Raw genomic sequence first — 21,347 nt, forward strand, 5'->3', positions numbered from 1 at the left:
GTTAAATACTCTTGAGATTTGACTGGGGTAGTTATTTTTATTTTTTAAAATATTTATTTTCCTTTTTGTTGCCCTTGTTGTTTTTATCATTGTTGTTATTGATGTCATTGTTGCCAGATAGGACAGAGAGAAATGAAGAGAGGAGGGGAAGACAGAGAAGAGGAGAGAAAGATAGACACCTGCAGACCTGCTTCACTGCCTGTGAAGCGACTCCCCTGCAGGTGGGGAGCCGGGGGCTTGAACTGGGATCCTTACGCCGGTCCTTGTGCTTTGTGCCACCTGCACTTAACTCGCTGCGCTACTGCCCGACTCCCTTTCTTTTCATTTTTAAATTATGATAAAGACAGAGCAAAGTAGGGCGAGAGAGGGGAAAAGAGAGACAGAGAAGAGACACCTGCAGCTTGCCTCACCACTTGTGAAGCTCCACCATACAGGTGAGGACTGGAGGCTCAAACTCAGGTTCTCGCACATGACAACTTGTGTGCTCGACTGGTTACGCCACTGCCTGACCCCCGGGTTGTTGTGTAGTTTTGCCAAAACTCCTCACTCCTCACTGTACACTTAAACTGTGAGTGCTATATTGATGTTAGTTATATTTAAAAAGATGATAAAATTAATTTTCATAACATTTACTAGGTAAGTAAATTAAGTGCATATAGGTACATACGATCTAATATACATGTAAGTAATATATCATTATGTTATGATTTTGAAAGAGATGTGTTTGTGAAAGAGAATCAGAGCATAACTCTAGCACATACTGTGCTGTGAATCAAACTTGGAAGGTCATGGCTGTAGGTCTTATATTCTAGTACTGTGCCAGCTTTTTGGCTGACAAGTATTCTATTTTATATATAGATTCAATTTATTACTAATAATTGTGTGGGAAACAGAAATATTATACATGTACCGACTACTCTATTTTACTGTTGATTAATATAAACCGTTAATCCCCCACTAAAGAAAAATTCTATTTATTACTAATAATTAGAAAATTCTAGGTGATTTCAGGATCATCTACCATGGACTCCTGACATGCTAGAAAGAAACCTACCATAGTTTTCCAGCCATCTAATAATAACTCTCATTAAGAATCAGAAGAAAAAACAGAAACCATTTTTATCTAAATCAATATGACTGTGACCCTTGGATTTGGAAATGATTAATTTGATCAGTTAATAGCAACAGTGGTTTATTTTTGAAGTTTATTTTTGTTGTTACGTGTAATGTGAACTCAAGGATATTATTACTAAGATTTCATCATCTTAGCAGATCCTTATAATAGTAAATGGGATGATTATAACAATAACTTGCAACAGTAAATTCAATGTTTATTAAAGTGTGTTACATAATTTAGACTTTAGAAAACTAGCTGTTATGGAGGTCACATGGAACTGGTGGCTGACAAGAGAGTTAACATACAAAGCCAAACAAATTGTTGACCAGTCATAGACCTAAAGGCTGGAATAGTGCAGATGAAGAGTTGGGGGGGGGGGTCCTCCATTTTGTAGATAGCTAGTAGGCATATTTCAGTTATATTCCAAAGGGCCTGTGGCTATTCTAGTTTTTTTTTTTCCTCTGAGCCTGAAATCTGACATGCAGGTGGATCCAAGTTATTTTCTGAGGAAATGATGTCATGGCTGGAAAAGGACCAGAAAGCTGGATCAGGGAAGAGAGTAGCTCCCAAATATGGGAAAGGTGTATAAATATTGTTGACTGTAAACCCTATCAATTTGATGTGGTCTGGGGCCCATATTCAGTTTAGGAGCCTATGCGACCTCTGCATCGCTGTAGATCTGAGCTCACCTTCTGTGGTCATGTTCACTTTTTAAGGAATTTACATAGTATTTTCTATAGTGTCCAGTTCCCACCAACAGTGCACAAAGGTTTCTTATCCTTCATAAATAGATGTGAGAGCTAGATCTCATCGAAGTTTTGGTTTGTATTTATTTCCATGGTGACTAGTGATGTAAAGTGATGATTACTGATATGACCTTCATTCTTTTACACTGGTTGGCCATTTGTATTTCTTCTTTAGAGAAATGACTCTTAGGGACCAAGTGGTGATGCTGAGCGTACATGCTACAAAGCGTAAGGACCCAGGTTCCACTCCCTGTCTCCACCTACAGGGGGAAAGCTTTGTGAGTGGTGAAGCAGTGCTGCAGTTGTTTCTCTGTCTCTTTCTCTCTTTTTTCTACATTAAAAAATTTATTTATTCCCTTTTGTTGCCCTTGTTGTTTTATTGTTGTAGTTATTATTGTTGTTGTTAGTGATGTCGTTGTTGTTGGATAAGACAGAGAGAAATGGAGAGCGGAGGGGAAGACAGAGAGGGGGAGAGAAAGAAAGACACCTGCAGACCTGCTTCACCACCTGTGAAGCGACTCCCCTGCAGGTGGGGAGCCGGGAGCTCGAACTGGGATCCTTACGCCGGTCCTTGCGCTTTGTGCCACGAGATTATTATTATTATTTGCTATTCAGTTGTACTTTGTATATTAGCCTCTTATTATATATATTATTTGAAAATATTCTCTGTTTGTGTTGATGGACTCTTGTACTAAGCAGAAGGTTTTTGGTTTGATGTTCCATTTGTTTAGTTCTGGTTTTTTTTGTTTGTTTGGAATGATTTTAATAAAATAATTGCTAAGATCCTATGCATTATTCCATCAATCACAATTATTTTTTTTTGTTTTCTGAATATTCTTATACAGTGAATTATTTTGTGAATGTAAAACTGTCTCTCAGGTATAATTTTTACATTTTTTCCTTCTCACTGAACAGCTTCTATTTATTTACATAAGATTCTCTTCTTTGTTCTTATTTGTTTTCATGTCCATAGCTTTCCTTAAAGGCCTGGTTTCTATTCATATTTCTTTTTTGCTTTTGTTTTTAAAATTTTTTAAATTATCTTTATTTTTATTGGGTAGGGACAGCAAGCAATTGAGAAGGGAGAGATAGGAAGAGAGACAGAGAGACACCAACAGCCCTGCTTCCCCACTCGTGAGGCAGGGGATTAGGGGCTCGAACCTGGGTCCTTGCGCACTGTAACATGTTAACTCAACCAGGTGTGCCACCACCTGGCCTCCATATTTCATTTTTGAATTATCTTTATTTAGTTATTGGGCAGAACAGCCAGAAATTGAGAAGGAAAGGGGAGCTAGAGAGGTAGAGAGACAGACACCTGCAGCACTGCTTCACCACTTGCAAAGCTTTCTCTCTGCAGTGGGTCTGGGGGCTCGAATCTGGGTCTTGTGCATTTTAACATGTGTGCTCAACAGGTGCACCAACACCCAGCCTCACTGTTCATATTTCTTTCTTTTTTAAAATTTTTATTTATAAAAAGGAAACACTGACCAAACCATAGGATAAGAGGGGTACAACTCCACACAGTTCCCACCACCAGAGAACTCCGTATCCCATCCTCTCCCCTGATAACTTTCCTGTTGTTTATCCCTCTGGGAGCATGGACCCAGGGTCATTATGGGGTGCAGAAGGTGGGAGGTCTGCCCTCTGTAATTGCTTCCCTGCTGAACATGGGCGTTGGCAGGTCGATATTTCTAAGGAAGGCTTATGGGAATTGATTATGGGGACTTGGTGACCCACACTTTGAGTGGTTTGGGTTTATACCATTAACCTTAAAACCCTCTCAATATCAGGTATTTATAATTAGTAAGAGTTTGAATCACAACTCTAATGTGTCTTTATTAATTTATAATTTTTATTAGTGATTAATTCTAATGTATATTTATGAGCTTTTTCTCTGTGTATTATTGTAACACTGTGATATATATATATATATATGTATATATATCACAAAGTGCCCTAAACATATTGTAAAGGTATAAGAGGTAACAAATAATATTTTAGATAATAATTTACTAAGTGAAAGCAAAATTATTAAACATCTTTTGCTATTTTTGAGAATTATTATTATTAATTTTTTTTCCAGAGCACTGCTCAGCTCTGGCTTATGATGGTGCTGGAGATTGAAGCTGGGACTTTGGAACTTCAGGTACGACAGTCTTTTCTGCATAACCATTAGGCTGTCTATCCCGCCCCAAGAACTACTGTTTAAGTCTTTTTGCTATCGCTATTTATGAGTCTGAGTCTGATTCAGTTCATTTTGGTTTTGTTTTCAATGGCTCTCCCTTTTAAAAAGCTACTTCACAAAGACATATGATTTCAAATGGAATAAACTTGGCTGTAATTATAATGCTGTTTCTCATCTTTTAATCTAATTCAAGGCAAGCTTTTCTTGAGATTCATATTTTTGTAAATTAGTTATTTTTACACACTAATCTGAAAGTGTTTAGTTTTCATATTTTTAATACACATGGATTTAAAACCCATTAAATACTAGTTTAAAATATTCTTAAGAGCAAGTAAAATTCAGTTTCTGATTTTAACAAAGGAGATTTTTTGGTGTCATTTACCATCTTTATCAGGAAAATCACATAGCATGGAAATATTTCCCAATGCCTGTTTCATGAGACTTGCTCCAAAGAACAAAGTTATTTAAAAAAACAAAAACTTCCCTCATTCACTGGTGAACTATCCTTATCTTGAAGAAACAGCTGAAGACAGTTTAAGAAATAGGCTCATCAATGATTTTGAATACTTTAACAGTAAGGGGTGTAAGAGTCACCATATCTGCCACCAAAAGTTCTAGTTTGCTTTCATGTTCAAAGAAAACCCTTGCCCATCCCTTTCCTCTTTTCTGCAGTCAAAATGCTCTACAACTGAGCTACACCCCCACCATCCTTCTTTCCTCTTCCTTTATTTCCTTTTCTCTTCTCTTCTCTTCCTCCCCCCCCCCCCCCCGGTCTGTCTTTCTCCTTTCTTCCACCCTTCCTTTCTCCCCCACAACATTGTTTTTTTCTTTACTAGCTCACTACTCAGCTCTGGCTTATTGTGATATGGGAGATTGAATCTGAAACTCAAAGCCTCAGGCCTGAAAGTCTTTGCAGAACTGTTATGCTACCTACCCACCCTCTTTTTTTCCTTTATATAATTTTCACTAAATTGGTTTTTTCTTTTTTTTGTTTTATTCCCCCCCCATACATTGTTTTATGTATATTCCACACATGAGTGAAACCTATTAAGGATAGCTTTTTAAATTTTAAAAATATTTTTATTATATTTATTTATTGGCTAGAGACAGCCAGAAATCAAGAGGGAAGGGGGGAATAGAGAGGAAGAGAGACAGAGAGACACCTGCAGCACTGCTTCACCACTTTCTCCCTGCAGGTGGGGACCGGGGACTCAAACCTGGGTCCTTGTGCACTGTAACATGTACGCTCAACCAGGTGTGCCACCACCTGGCCCACAGGTAGCTTTTTAAAAAATAATTATTTATCTTATTATTGGATAGAGACAGAGAAACACTTAGAGTGGAGGGGGATATAGAGAGGGAGAAGGACCACTCATGAAGCTCCCCCCCCCACAGGTGGGGGCCAAGGGCTTGAAGCTAGGTCTTTGCACAAAAATTTTATTTTATTTTATTTTATTTTTACAGCCAGAACACTGATTGGCTCTGGCTTTTGGTGGTGTAAGGGATTGAACCTGGGACTTCAGAGCCTCAGGTAAGAGAGCCTCATCTTTTATTTCTGTTATCATTGTTGTTGCTGCTGCTGTTGTTATTGGACAGGACAGAGAGAAACTGAGAGAGGAGGGAAAGACAGAGAGGGGGAGAAAGCCTGCTTCACCACTTGTGAAGTGACCCCATCCTCTGAAGGTGGGGAGCCAGGGGCTTGTGCTTCACACTATGTCCGATTACTCCTGTGCATTTACTACCCGGCCCTCTAAGGATAGCTTTTAAACATATCTTCTGGATTGTAAAAATCAAAGAAAGGTCATTTTTTTCCCCTCTTGACTTTTTGTAGAAAGAAATAATTAAAATGACTTTTAAGTACTTTGGTAGAAGTTAACAATGCGTCCTCCAAGTGGCCTCTCCATGGGTTTTCAGGGTCACTATGTACTCTTACTAAAATCTATGTATTAAGAGAATAAGGCCATAAATCCACTTAATTTGCTGTATTCAATCTAAAAATAAAGTGCAGTTGTTAATGTGAAAGAGGAAGAATGTTCAGTTCTCAGGACTGCGTGACCCAGTGTCCCCTCAACATGCATTTGCTTCCTACCTGTTACCTGAGGGGCAATGGTCACTTATAAAGACAGCGAGAGCCCCTGAGATTGCTTCTCTCTTCCAGTATGTTCTCTTGGTATTTCCTGGGGTTACTCTGGTCCACTTTGCAAGGACTTGATTTATTATTATCAAGGCAAAATGCCCAAGCAATGGAGAAGTTGGTGGTGACTAAGAAGGGTGAGAGAACTAAACTTCACACCTGATTGGCATAGAGATGTCAGTTAGAGGAAACAGAAGAATTTGGTTCATGCTGTTTTATGCCTGCTCTTCCCCAATGAGAGTAAGTTCTTCTGGGTAAGAGCCAAATTGTCATGTGTATCCACCCCCCTTTTTTTGAGCCAGGCATTGTTTGACACACAGACATATTCTCTGCAAAAACTAGTGTCTTCCACTGATTTTTAGAGTTAGTGTCTCACAATATTGCAAAGAGCTAGTCAGAAGTCTGTTTTCTCTATGGATGTCCACACTAAGGTGGAGGCTGGTCAAGCATCACAATGACATGATGGAGCAGGGGACCTTTTGAGTCTCAAAGAACAAGAATTTAATATCCTACTGGGCAGAAAAGTACAAGGCAGAAGCCTTTATCCAAGACAACATTCCCTACCCACAACCATCAGTTGTTCCTTATGAGTCTCCTGTTCCGAAAGAAGTCATCCTTTGTATATCTTACTCACAGCAAAGTCGGTCCATTGTAGACTCCTCCAAATGCATCTTTGTCAATATCTGTCAAGTACTTATTCTTGTTGAGGTAACTGGTGTGGGAGGGAGAGAATATATGAATTAGATGAAGTAAAGCAAATCAGTATAAATACCAAAGTAAAATGTTAACCATTCCTAGATACTGTTTTTTTAAGGACTTAGAAAACAACTTACCTTCTTCTGGCTTAGGAATCATAACACTCTAGATTTTAATAGTTTGAGGTTTGTACACATTAATTATGGCAGAAATCCTTGAACATGAGCATGTGTATGATCCAGCTTATTATTATTATTATTTTAACCAGAGCACTGTTCAGCTCTGGTTTATGGTGGTGTGGGGGATTGAACCTGGAACTTTAGAGCCTCAGACATGAGAGTCTGTTTGCATAACCATTGTGCTACCTACCCTCCGCCCAGTGATCTAGCTTATATATGTAGATTTAGTCCAGGTTGTCTAATGTCCTAGTTACCTGAACACAGGCGATTGCATTTTTCAGTCATTTTTCATACCAACAGATTTAAACTTTGCCTTTTAGTGTTTATCATTTATAACTGAAAACCAGGTTTTAAACAGCAGTGGAATGAAGGCAGGGAGTAGTGATATGAAGTTTCAGAGACTCAGAAGTTTGGATCTTATCAACTTATTTATTTGATAGCATTGAGAGAAACTGAGAGGGAGAGGGGAGACAGAGAATGAGAGTGACAGAGAGACACTTGGAGGATTTGGTTTGCCACTCATGCAGCTTTCCCGCTACAGGTAGGGATCGGGGTTTCAGTCAGGGCCCTTGTCCACAGTAACATGTGTGCTTAACCAGGTGTGCCACTGCCCGGCCCGTCTGGATCTTTCCTTTGGGTGTGGCCAACACCAGTTTTTCTCACCACACTTTACTTCCTTCAGTGCATTATCATAATCTATAATTATCTTCTTTATGTACTCCTTCCTCCCTCCGGTGATTTAACAATGATTGACGAGATTGTCTGCCATGTGTCCCCAAGCAGAATATAACCTTCCTCTTTTATTCATTGTTATAACTCTAGCATTACTGATTTCAGTGCTTTGTTGTTGTTGTTGTTGTTGAGTGAATGTTTAAGTAAATTAGAAAAATCAGTGGAGCATCCCCCTTCTCCCCTCCAAAGAATGAGGTGGTCAGTACTAAATACATAGGGTTGGGGGGCAGGCTGTAGTGCATCTGGTTAAGTGCAAACATCACAGTGTGCAAGGACACAGGTTCAAATCTCTGATCCCCACCTAAAGGGGAAAGCTTCAAGAGTGGTGAAGCAGGTCTGCAGGTGTCTCTCTGTCTCTTTCCCTCTCTCTATTTCCCCTTCCCTCTCAATTTCTCTCTATCTCTACCCAATAATAAATAAATAAAGATATTTTTTAAAAGTCTGTTTGCAGAACCATTATGTTCTCTTCCCTGCTCTAGCCAACTGATTTTCTTTATGGCAGAACTAAGGCAGCTTGCTTACAAATTCCAGAAAGATAGTGGCTGAACACCAAGCTTCAAAATATTGTTGGTAAAATATGTTTATTAATGAGAGAGAGAGGGAGAGGATATCAGAGCATCACACTGGCACTTGTGACACTGGAGTCTAAACTCAGGAATTCAGGGGGTCGGGCGGTAGTGCAGCGGGTTAAGTGCATGTGGCACAAAGCGCAAGGACCGGTTTAAGGATCCCGGTTGGAGCCCCCAGCTCCCCACCTGCAGGGGAGTCGCTTCACAAGCAGTGAAGCAGGTCTGCAGGTGTCTGTCTTTCTCTCCCACTCTATCTTCCCCTCCCCTCTCCATTTCTCTCTGTCCTATCCAAGCACGACAACATCAGTAACAACAATAACTACAACAACCATAAAACAAGGGCAACAAAAGGGAAAAAGCAAAAAAGGTCAACTCAGGAATTAATGCTTCTAAGTCCGGCACTTTAACCACTGTGCCACCTTCCAGGTTATTCTAGAATACTGCTAAGGCTGTAACAGAGAGGGCCAATTAATTTCACACATGTACAAAACCCAACCATGCTGCCAAAACAACCAATCCATGCCTTCTGGGTAAAGGGTTATTATTCCTTAAGGCTCTCAGCAGAGGCATTGATGATAATTATTTGACTCTCCTTTTGCCCGCTGTGTCTACATAGCACATTTGGTGAGTGTTCTAGTTAGAATAGGCAAGAGCTGGATCTTTCCCCCAGAGAAAATAGCAAGATTTTTGAAGAGCATGGTTCCGTAAAAAGACAACCTCAGCTCAGCTCAGTGCACCTGGGCTGGCGTCTCTTTTGTACTCTCTGGACCCTACAAGGTTTCTAAATGCAAATACCAGCGTGGAGATCACATTCTGTTCCCAAACTGCTGACAATCAAGCAAGGGCCGTGAGCTCATCTTGGTTTCTCTTCATTTCCAACCGTTGCAAGTGAAATCGACTTGCTCTAATCATTAGACTCATTGTACAACTCAATAATTGCCCTTCCAATTCTGCAGTGTTTTTGTCTGATATCCAATATGCCCCCAGAGACCAGGAGGCTGGTTGATAAATGTTGCAGTTTACCAGAAACACTAAAGACGAGTTCAAACTGGGAAAGCCAGCCAGAGTCCAGGAGCGGAGCAGAGGCTGGAGAGAAGACGCAGCCAGCTTGAACGGAGATGAACTGCGTCTCCGAGGAGGTTGTGTTCTCTCAGACCAATACAGCTGATGGGGCTGGGCCCTTTATCGCTCAGAGATAACTAGGTGCTTTAAAATGGAACTGCTGTTTGCAGCTTGAGGACTGTCGTATTTAGCTTTTAACCTGGGATTCAGATTGCTCAGCCTACCTGCAATTTGAATCCTTGATAACCAAGAGGAAAGTGCTCACATCAGCTCTATGTCTCACATAATAATTGTGGGTAATGTTAGTCCAGTTTATTAAACTGTTCCTTAGATAGACTTTATCCTGATTTATCTTGGTAAACTATAAGATTGGTTGCCAACTTCAGACAATGTCTGTAGGTGTGTGGTGGGGGGGGAAGAAATAATTTATACTTTGTTTCTGGCATGGGCAACATAAGCATAAATAATCTTAAAATAGAAAGGCTTGTAGCTAAAGATGAAAGGAAAAACATCTCAGAAGTCAAGGTTTCTAAATGCAAATACCAGGAAGAACTCAGGGTAGAAAATCTGGCATCTTCTTTAAAAATAACATGAGGTGGCCAGCTGGTAGCTCAAATGGTAGAGTATACATGTTATCATGTGGAAGGACCTGGGTTCAAGCCCTAGGCCACACCACATGGGAGTGCCTGTGGTGGGGAGATTTTACAAGCGGTGGAGTGGTGCTGTGACTTCTCTTTCTCTCTCTGTCTCTCTCTCTTTCTGTCTCTCTCTGTTTCTCTCTCTCTCTCTCTCCCTCTCTCCCTCCCTCCCTGTATCTCATCCTCTACCTAGCGGAAAGAAAAAAAATGACCACCATGAGCAGTGGAGTTGTGTAGACACTGAACCCCAGCAGTAAATTTAGTAGCAAACAAAAAGAACCCATCTAGCACAATTGTGGCCTGGCAGGTGGCATAGCGGATTAAGCATTAGACCCTGGAGCAAGAGTTCCTGAGTTCAATCCCTGCCATTGCACATGCCAGAGCGATACTCTGGTTCTTATTAATAAGTAAAAATTTAAATACACACATATATATCACAATAAAAATAGTACAATGTTACTTTTATGTGTGTTCAGTGTGCTCTCATTGTTAAGACTTAGGCCTCTTTGAAAACTTCTTGGGAAGTTCTTCCTAGAAAAAAAGATGCCATATTTTTCCTAGGTGGAAGAGGGCTTAAGAAAACTCTTGCTGGGAGTCAGGCGGTAGTGCAGCGGGTTAAGCCCACATGGTGCAAAGCCCAAGGACCGGCTTAAGAATCCCGGTTTGAGCCCCTGGCTCCCCACCTGCAGGGGAGTTGCTTCACAGGCGATGAAGCAGGTCTGCAGGTGGCTGTCTTTCTTTCCCCCTCTCTGTCTTCCCCTCCTCTCTCCATTTCTCTCTGTCCTATCCAACAACGACAACAACAATAAAACAACAAGGACAACAAAAGGAAATAAATAAGGTAATAAATAAATATTAAAAAAAAAACCTCTTGCTGGGAGTCACGTGGTAGCATAGCGGGTTAAGCACATGTGGCGCAAAGTGCAAGGACCAGCTAAGGATCCCAGTTCGAGCCCTGGCTCCCTACCTGCAGGGGACTCGCTTCACAGGCGGTGAAGCAGGTCTGCAGATGTCTTTCTCTTCCCCTCTCTGTCTTCCCCTCCTCTCTCCATTTCTCTTTGCCCTATCCAATAATGACGACATCAATAACAACAACAATAATAACTACAGCAATAAGACAAAAAGGGCAACAAAAGGAAATAAATAAAAATAATTTTAAAAAATTTTAAAAGAAAACTCTTGCCATGATTTACGCACTTGTTGTATGCTTTACATTGGGTTCTAGTTCTCCCCTGCCAAGAGAACTGGATCAGTCCAGTTAGTTTTCGTGGCCGCTTGGCCCCGCCCCTAGGAACCCCGCCAGAGTTTCAGGGTTCCTGAGTGCCAGAGTTTGAGAGTTCGAGAGTAAGAGAGGGTTCCTGAGTTCCTGAGTTCCAGAGTAAGAGAGAGTGCTTGCGCCGCCGCAAAGAGACAGCAGAGTTCTGTTTGGTGATTAGTTTGTCTTAGTTTATGAATCGTTGTTCCTGAATAAAGAAATACAGCTTCCCTGCCCAGCCGTTGTCTCCGCATCTCTGTTACCCGCCGGTGAAGCTAGCTCGGCCAGCTAGAGCCTACGAATTTTAACAACACGCACTATTCCTCTCATAATTGAGGAAGAACAAAGTGCTAAGAAAAGCCACGATAGCCAGGTATGGGTTGAGGAAGAAGACCCAGCTGAGAAATTCAGTCCTACAGCTAGTTTGATGACACACATACATCCTTCTCCACTGGACTCACTCCTGGCACATAGCAGATATCCATCCAGTCCTGGCGGATAAATAAATGCAAATCCAAGTTCCAGGTAACTCTTAGCTAAAGACATCCTCTATGTTATGTGCAGATGGAAGTGATCTAAGTCAGAGGCAAGCGGATGATGCTGTAGCAGTCAAAGCTGTACGCATGGAGGACTGCACCAAAGCAAGGGACTCTGGGGAAGGAAGGAATAGGGGGCGGGTCTTGGGGGCTTAGGGCTATAGGTGGGAGATGAAAATATATTGCAGACACCTCTGTCACAGAGCTGGGAAATGGTGCTCTTGTGTGGATAACTGTGATCCAAACCATTACCCCCCCCCCAATAAAATGGAAACAAACAAACAAAAACTATTCTGTCTAGGGAGTTTCAGGATGCATTTCAGCTGCAAGGTGGAATTTCAACCTCCATCTGCCCAGTATAACAGTTTCACTGGTATCTGTTTATATTGTTTTTTTTTTTTTTAAATACTTGATTTGTTAGAGACAGAAATTGAGAGGGGAGGGGAAGATAGAAAGGAAGAGAGGCAGAGAGACACCTGCAGCCCTGTCTCACCACTTGTGAAGCTTGAACCAGGGGCTTGAACCTGGGACCTTGCACACTGTAATTTATGCATTTAATTGGGGCGCCACCACCTGGCTCCTGTATCTGTCTATATTGTGAGGCTCTCCTAGGGAAACTTCTGAGGGGAGCTGGTCTCCCTCGCACAGCGGTGATTACTTGGAGTATTAATGGGGAGGCTGTCAAGCCTCGTAGAAATTCTTTTGGCAACAAAAACGAGGACACCTGTCTCAAAGTTTCAGTTGTGAGAAGTAGATATGAGTCTTGGAGCATATCCTACAAGCTGCTCAAATGCATAGCCATGAGAAAAATTAATCTGGTTATCTGTCAGCTTCTCCCCAAATTCTAATCTGTGGTGTTTTGCTTTTTCAGTTAGCTAATATGTGACTGTAACTCACACAGGAATTGTGTTGCTTTCTCTGTTCATAATGCTGGGTGTTTTGTTATGTACATTGAAATGGTGTTATGTACATTGAAATGGTGTTTTTCCCCCTGCCCAAATGTTTACTGTCAGTAGCAAGTTCCTAGAGTTTGACAATGATACAATACAGAGAAGTAGGCGCTCCAGAGTGTGTGGGAAGAATGGGAAAGAGGTTCCTAAGAACGAATGTGTGACTTGACTTCACCTTCTGTTGAGCAAGCTTACATTGTTGTTAGTTCAGCAGCTGAGTGATGACAACGTACTCAGTTCCATATGAAATCACAAGGCCATCTGCTTTCACACATCTGCCATCATTTTCATGAACTTTTAACTAATTACCCAACTGCTGCTGAAACATCACTGCTTGTTCTCAATGTAGACTCTGTCCACAATTTGTACGCAATTGTATTTTTCAGTTTCACTAAAACTTGAGTCTAAATGAGGTCAAATTTCCTAATTTCAATAAATTGACTTGGAGGGGGGTGGTGGGGGAGAATTGCTCTTTTGGACAACACTGTTTAAAACATAAAGATATTTTAAAAAAATTTTATCTATAAAATACATAAAGATATTTGAACACATTTTTGGATAATTAATGATGTCACTATTATGTATACAATCCTTGAGCATTATTAGGATAACCACAGGATGTTAATGTGTTTATTAATTTAAAACCACAACTGGGGACTGGGTGGTGGTGCACCTGGTTGAGCGCACATGTTACAGTGCACAAGGACCCAGGTTTGAGCCCCCAGTCACCAGCTGCAGGGGGAGAGCTTCACAAGTGGTGAAGCAGAGTTGCAGATGTCTCTCTGTCTCTCTACCTCTCTATCTCCCCTTTCCTCTCAGTTTCTGACTGTCTCTATCCAATAAATAAATAAAGATAATAAAAAAAATTTTAAAACACAACTAACATTGAGGCTGGAGGCAATATGCTAAAGTCACACCGTGGGTACTATTCCATCATTACTATGGAAACTTGAGCTCCTGTTTTATACATCTATTATCTGTGCTCTTATTTTCCTCTGTAGAATCCCAGGCCTCTTTATCATTTTGATTTCACCTTGCATTGACATGATAACTTTTACTAAAGTGCATATATCTAAAAAGATAAGTTTCTACTCTAAAAATCAGAAGATTAAGGTAAAAATGTTGAACAGGTGGAACATTGTTTTTATAATAGGAGCTGAGTTTCATTGTTCAATTTCAAAATACTGGCTTTCTGTTATGATTGGATCATAAAATGTTCAAAAATGTTCAAAAACTAAAATGTTTTTACCCAGCTACTTCTTATCTCTGCCTGTCCCTTGACCTTAATTAGGAATTGGACATGTTTCATCATACAATAGTCATCTACATACTTTCACATAGACCAGAGGCCCACAATTAGTGACCATCTGGCCCATCTGGTCAAATTGAGTTTGACACCTGTTTTTGTAAATACACTTTTATTGGGACACAGCCAGCTCATCTGCCTACGCACTGACTTTGGCTGCTCTCGCAGGGAAATGACAGAGTTGAGTTGCTGTGATTGAGACATTTCTGATAGTGCTCAAAGTATTTGCTATCTGGCCCTTTCCTGAAAAAGTTTGGTGATGCCTGATCTAGTGTTTTAAGTACAAACAAATGATTCTCATTTAAGAAATATTACCTACATTTGTTACACTATTGCAAGTAACATTAATATTTTCCATATACATTTCAAGGAAATATAGTGGAAACCATGCACTAATTTGGTTCCTATCTTTCAAGAGTGTAATAGTGAATACAAGAGACAATAACTCAGGGGTCCAGTGAATTAAAGTCCATTGATTTCAAGATAATATCTCAGTCATCAATTAGGCTTCTCATAGAGCTTATGATATGGTCTGATGAAAAAATGATAGGAAGGTAGAGACACTCTTTAATAATGCCTTCAAAGTTTTGATTTCAGAAGACGTCTGTATGTTGAAACTTGTACTAGAGCTTACATTCTCCATATACCTTCTCCAGAACAAGCCTTGTTAAATATACCTGCCTTCCAACAAGGTGACATATAAAATGATCCTTCTTGAATAGCATTCCTCAAAGTGTTTTGTGGAACACCAGTCCAGAAGATGTTCCTGGATCCAAAAGTCCTTTGAAGAATTCTGCGTAATATAACTTTCTCTCTTGAAGACTAAAATTTAGATTGTTGGGGTTGTGCAACGGCGCACATGGTTGAGTCCACACATTACCATGCACAAAGACCCCAGTTCAAGCCTCCAGTCCCCACCTGCAGGGGAAGCTTCACAAGCTGTGAAGCAGTACTGCTGGTGTTTTCCTATTTCTCTCTATCATCACCCCCATCACACCCCCACCAATTTCTCTCTGTCCTATCTAAAGAAAGAAAAGGAAAATAAGAAAAAAAAGAGAGAATTCAGACTGTTCTATTAAAAGGCCAGAAACACCCACCTGAACACATTAAGTTTATAAGGTTATTAATATAATAGCCTTTTAAAATTAGTAACTATTAATTTACCATGGAAAGAGCATTCAGAGAACATTATGAAAAGCTTACCACAAAAGAGGTAAGAGAATGGGAGAAGCTGTATCAAAGCTATTATTCCCTTGTTTTTGTTTACATTTCAACAGGAAACATCTCCAAACTCCTTTGCTATTCTGCAGCTGATTTTTTGATCAAAGTAAAAAGAAAATCTGGTCAAAGTTATAAAATGATAGGCTGTCAGACTTACACTGAGAGAGATGTGTGTGGTACAGGGGAACTCCCCTGACTATAGGCTCAAGAGTTTTGAAGACTTCTGAAGTCTTTATGCTATAAAGCAGCCACTTATAAGGAAATTTGGCAAAGTTTTGAAGCAGAATGGTTAACACACATGGCCCAATTTCAACCCTCCCTTGCTACACTTATTTATTATTATCGTTCTTCTTCTTACTTTAATGCAATGCCATATCATCTCTCTCACCAAGGTGTTACCAGCTTCATTTGGAAGCCCACTCAGTTGACTACCTGGCCACACTGATAGCTTCTCACTGATCAATAACACGGTTCCTTGGTGTCAATGTTCTCTGAAACATCTCCAGTCTTGAGTTTGAGTCTTGTGCTGCCTCCTTTCTCTTATAAGAGCGTTAAGATCTTTTATTGAGAGGTTCTGTGTTTTGTGCCTTTAATGGACTCAGCTAAGAAGTTGAAGTGTTCTCCTAGCTAAGACACAAGGAGCAGCCACAAGAGTTGGGTTAGTCGAAGCCTACCTGTGGTAAATCAGCCATGACAAATCCCAGTGGGTGTAATAAAAGGGGATCTGGGCTTGGACTTTGGCTCAGCCACTAGACAGTTCTGTCAAATTTTTAAAAATCACATTCCCTTCAGACTTCATCCTCTTAATATGCAAAACATGACAAATAAACAAGAAGATTAATAGTACCATTCACAGCTGTGATTTAATTTACATTTGACCTTTAATTTACACTGGACTCTTCTGGGGAGATTATAAACCCTCAGACCTCTGCTTGCTCAGACCAGTAAAACCAGATTATCTAGTGCTTCCAAATTTCTTCAAGTGATTTCAGTTTGAAACTAATGCTGTTAGTCCTTAAAGCCACAAATTTCTCTTTCTTTCTTCCTTCCTTCCTTTCTCTCCAAACCATTGTCCTTAAAAAACCAACTGAGAATGACTTATAGTGGTAATTTTTAAAGACTAAGTATGACAGAGTAAAGAAATGAACAAGTTAGAGCATAAATGTTAATTTGTATGTGAAAAAAAACCCAAAGTTTGGGAAATGAATTATCCCATATCCAAGGTTGGTTTCTGGATTTCTTTCCCTTCCACATTCTGGAATGATAGTTTTGATTCAGGTAAGAGTCAGAGGGGCTTATAAATTGGAAGCTTTATCATCTGTTCTGGTCTCCTTAGTTGAAAATTCCATTCTCTGTTGACTTATTCAAACCTCTTGATACCCCAAATATTTAGAATAGGGTGACAATCTGAAATTTATGTACCCTACAACCTATCTTGTTTTAAAATGTTCTTATGCCCCAATTCATGCATACATTACTTGAATTGAGACCATAATTTCCTTAGGAATTATACCTTTGTAGAAAGTAGTGGAGCTAAGGAGATTGCATAATGGTTCTCTCAAAAAAAAATCCCATGCCTGTGGTCTAGGAGGTGGCACAGTGGATAAAGCATTGGACTCTCAAGCATGAGGTCCTGAGTTCAGTCCCCAGTAGCACATGCACTAGAGTGATTTCTGGTTCTTTCTCTCCTCCTATTTTTCTCACTAATAAATAAAATCTTTAAAAAAAAGTCATGCCTAAAGCAGCAAAGGTCCCAGGTCCAATCCTTAGCACCACCATAAGCCAGAACTGGTCAATGTTCTGGGGGTGGTAGGGGCTGGGGGAGGAAAGGAAAAAGGAAAAATATTTGGTCAGAATGTAAAACTAAAATCAAATGCTATGCTTTAAATGTGATAAATCTAGGAGAAATTTTATGCCTGCATTTCTAATCAAGGAGGTAGATCAAGACTATTGGATATTTAGTGCTGTGTATACATATTTTGGACTGTATGTGTCCTTGGACCCTTGACATCCCCTTCCTGAGTTGAGCCTCATGGTATGCATTCAGTGTGGGCTGTGAGCATACTGTTCTTGTTCATTAGCGGGTCACACATGGATAGCACAACACCTGGCTTCTTGTTGGTATTCTGCAAAGATGCTGAAGAAGATTGAGTGGGGGAAATAGCATAATGGTTATGCAGAGTTTTTCATGCCTGAGGCTCTAAAGTCCCAGGGTCAGTCCCCCACACAACCACAAGCCAGAGCTGAGCGGTTCTCTGGGAAAAAAATGGATAAGTGAAGGCTTATGTGTGATAAAGTTAAGATGGAAATAGGGTCTCTAATATTGTAAATAGGTTTCACATAGAAGCATTAATGTTACTCAATTATTGAGTTCTTTTAGATACTGCCTATAATTATTATGATTACTTTCTAGACATCTTATGAATGAACTCACAACCAGACATTCTAGAAAAGGGCACTTTTTTTTTTTTTAAAGAAAGGATTAATTAACAAAACCATAGGGTAGGAGGGGTACAACTCCACAGAATTCCCGCCACCCAATCTCCATAACCCACCCCCTCAAAAGGGCACTTTTTAATCCATATTAAAGAGTGCATATAGGGGCCAGGCGGTGGCGCACCTGGTTAAGCACTCACAGTACAGCACGTAAGGACCCAGGTTCCAGCTCTTGGTCCCCACCTGCAGGGAAAAAGCTTCACCAGGGGTGAAGCAGGGCTGCAGGTGTCTCTCTGTTTCTCTAAACCCCCACCCCTTTCAATTTCTGCCTCTATCCAATAATAAATAAATAAAACACTTGAAAGAGCCCATATATAATGTATATGTTTGCATATGCCTATGTGTATATGACAACATATAATATACATAATACATGTAAATGTAAAGTATCTAGATAAATAGTGCAGTCAACATACTATCTGTATATAATTGTTTAAAAATTAATTAAAGGGGGTCAGCGCATGTGGCGCAAAGCGCAAGGACTGGCATAAGGATCCCGGTTCGAGCCCCCGGCTCGCAGTCGCTTCACAGGCGGTGAAGCAGGTCTGCAGGTGTCTATCTTTCTCTCCCCCTCTCTGTCTTCCCCTCCTCTCTCCATTTCTCTCTGTCCTATCCAACAACAAACAACATCAACAGTGGTAATAATAATAACCACAACGAGGCTACAACAACAAGGGCAACAAAAGGGGGGAAAATGGCCTCCAGGAGCGGTGGATTCAGGGTGCAGGCACCGAGCCCAGCAATAACCCTGGAGAAAAAAAAATTTTTTTTTTTTAAATTAAACATTGAAAATAAATCAGAAACAACAAAGTCTGCTGTTTGTTGCTTCAGCTGACTCAGCCACGATAAGAAGGTCCCTCCCCTTTTGCTGTGATTTTTGACTTGTGGACTCATAGCATATTAATCTTTTTTTAAAGAAAATACTTATTTATTTATTCCCTTTTGTTGCCCTTGTTGTCTTATTGTTGTAGTTATTATTGTTGGTGTTATTGATGTCGTCGTTGTTGGATAGGACAGAGAGAAATGGAGCGAGGAGGGGAAGACAGAGAGGGGGAGAGAAAGACAGACACCTGCAGACCTGCTTCACCGCCTGTGAAGCAACCCCCCTGCAGGTGGGGAGCCAGGGCTCGAACCTGGATTCTTATGCCCGTCCTTATGCTTTGCACCATGTGTGCTCAACACACTGCGCTACCGCCTGATTAATCTTTTTTTTTTTTTTTCCTCCGGGGTTATCGCTGGATCTCAGTGCCTACACTATGAATTCACTGCTCCTGGAGGCTATTTTTTCCCTTTTGTTGCCCTTGTTGTTTATCATTGTTGTTGTTATTGCTGTCGTTGTTGGATAGGACAGAGAGAAATCGAGAGAGGAGCAGAAGATACAAAGGGAGAGAGAAAGATAGACACCTGCAGACCTGTTTTACCACCAGTGAAGTGACCTCCACTGCAGGTGGGGAGCCGGGGGCTCGAACTGGGATCCTTAAGCTGGTCCTTGTACTTCATGCCACGTGCGCTTAACCCGCTCTGCTACTGCCAGGCCCAGCGTAGTAATCTTATCCTTTACAAAGACAGTCGGGGAGGTTGCCCTGGGATTCCTGCCTATTTGCCTTCTTTTCTGCCAGGAGTCAGGGCACTGCTTCGTTGAGAAGCCCTCCAGTTCTCATCCAGGTTCCCTGATCCTGGTGTCTCAGCTCTCTTGCTTTCTCACTGTCCCGTGTCCAGTTTCCCGGCATCACGGCGTCAGCAGCTGCTCCTGAGGGATCATCACTATCTCTGCGGCTCACCACTTCAGGTCCGATTTCTGACTTGCCAGCTGATGTCTCTGTCTTGGAGCTATGACACAGAATGCATAGTGGATTTGTAGTAGGAAGCTTCCTAGTCAGTGGATTTGTAGTAGGAAGCCCCTTTGAATGAACTAGTGGACCCCACTGTGCACGTCAGAAGCCTTGCACTGGTGAGTCTACCCCTTCAGGTCAATTTCTTCATCCTTCCTATTTCTGACAGAGAAAGAGAGAGGGAGGCAAGGGACATTACAGCCCTGATCCACCACCATTAGATTTCCCTTGCTGCCATGGTCCTCCCAGGTGGTGTGGGGACATGAGCCTCAGGCCTTGTGTTTAGTAAGGTGTGTACTCTACCAGATGAACTATCTCCCAGTGCCCAGCCCATAAATTCTCACACACAGCGTATCCCATGGCAGAAATTCCCGGGGATACAGTGATACACAGTGACAGAAACACACATAGAAAAACACAACAGAGACGGAAGCTTGTATCTACGGTGATCTTTTCTCCAACAACTTGTTCTGTGCGATTGTTTGGGGGGAGGCAAGAGCTGGATATATCTTTTCAGATATTTCTGAGTGAATCAATACCTTTTGTGAAGACATGTCAGAAAACATTTTTTAAAAAAGAGTGTCTGGGGGTGGTGGCTGAGCTGGTAAGAGTGTAGCAGTTAATTTTCACTGAAAAAATGAAAAGAGGGAGCAGGCGGTGGTGCACATGGTTGAATACAAATGCTACAGTGTGCAAGAACCCGGGTTCAAGCCTCCAGTCCCCACCTATAGGCGGGTAAACTTCATGAGCGGTAGAGTAGGCTTGCAGGTATCTCTCTATTTCTCTCCTTCTCTATCTCCCTCTTCCCTCTCAATTTCTTTCTGTCCTATCAAATCAAATCAATAAATAATAGGGATGGGCAGTGGCACACCTGGTTGAGAGCACAAGTTACAGTGTGCAAGGTTCTGGGTTCAAGCCTCTGTTCCCCATGTGCAGGAGGAAGGCTCCATAAGTGGTGAAGCAGTGCTGCAGGTGTCTCCCTCTCTTTCCTTATCTTCCCTTCCCTTCTTTTTTTAATGTTAAATATTTATTTATTCATTCCCTTTTGTTGCCCTTGCTGTTTTATTGTTGTAGTCATTGTTTGATAGAACAGAGAGAAATGGAGAGAGGAGAGGAAGACAGAGAGGAGGAGAGAAAGACAGACACCTGCAAACCCGCTTCACCGCCTGTGAAGCAACTCCCCTGCAGGTGGGGAGCCGGGGGCTCGAACTGGGATCCTTATGCCGTTCTTTGCACTTTGTGCCACCTGTCCCTCCCCTTCCCTTCTTGATTTCTCTCTGTCTATAACCAATAAATTAAAATAAATAAATAACAAATTACTTTTTAAAAAGTTTTTCTTTCTGAACAGTTTTGGGCGTGAACATTCCCTATAATTATGTAGTTATTAAGGGCACACACACACACACAAAACTCCTGGTAACTCCTGTTAACCCCAATAAGGAAGTTAATAGCATACTTTTCCCTGTGGACAATGGTAAAAACTTTGGTAGTTTGAGCTGAAGTCAGTGCAAATACTCACTTGCCCTGTACCTTTACATCTCTCCTAGTACTAGTCTAACTCTGGGGTTCGGGGATGCTCTTGTAGCAACTGTCTCTAGCCCAATTATTTTATTTTATTTTACTTGTTTTTTCGTCAGAGCATTGCTTGACGCTGGCTTATAGCAGTGCGGGGGAGTGCATGTAGGACTATGGA

General features: G+C 41.1%; 1 protein-coding gene across 2 annotated transcripts in view; it reads right to left on the reverse strand.

Annotated features, from left to right (window-relative positions):
- Window positions 1-21,347, reverse strand: part of TSHR (thyroid stimulating hormone receptor) — a 119,560-nt gene that overhangs the window by 17,404 nt on the left and 80,809 nt on the right. For both annotated transcript variants that reach the window (XM_060181259.1, XM_007533813.2), the window contains one exon: window positions 6,817-6,894. In XM_060181259.1, the coding sequence (XP_060037242.1) occupies window positions 6,817-6,894 (78 nt within the window). The remainder of the gene's footprint in view (window positions 1-6,816; window positions 6,895-21,347) is intronic.

The sequence above is a fragment of the Erinaceus europaeus genome, chromosome 22, assembly GCF_950295315.1.
Source record: "Erinaceus europaeus chromosome 22, mEriEur2.1, whole genome shotgun sequence".
Classification (NCBI taxonomy): Eukaryota; Metazoa; Chordata; class Mammalia; order Eulipotyphla; family Erinaceidae; genus Erinaceus; species Erinaceus europaeus.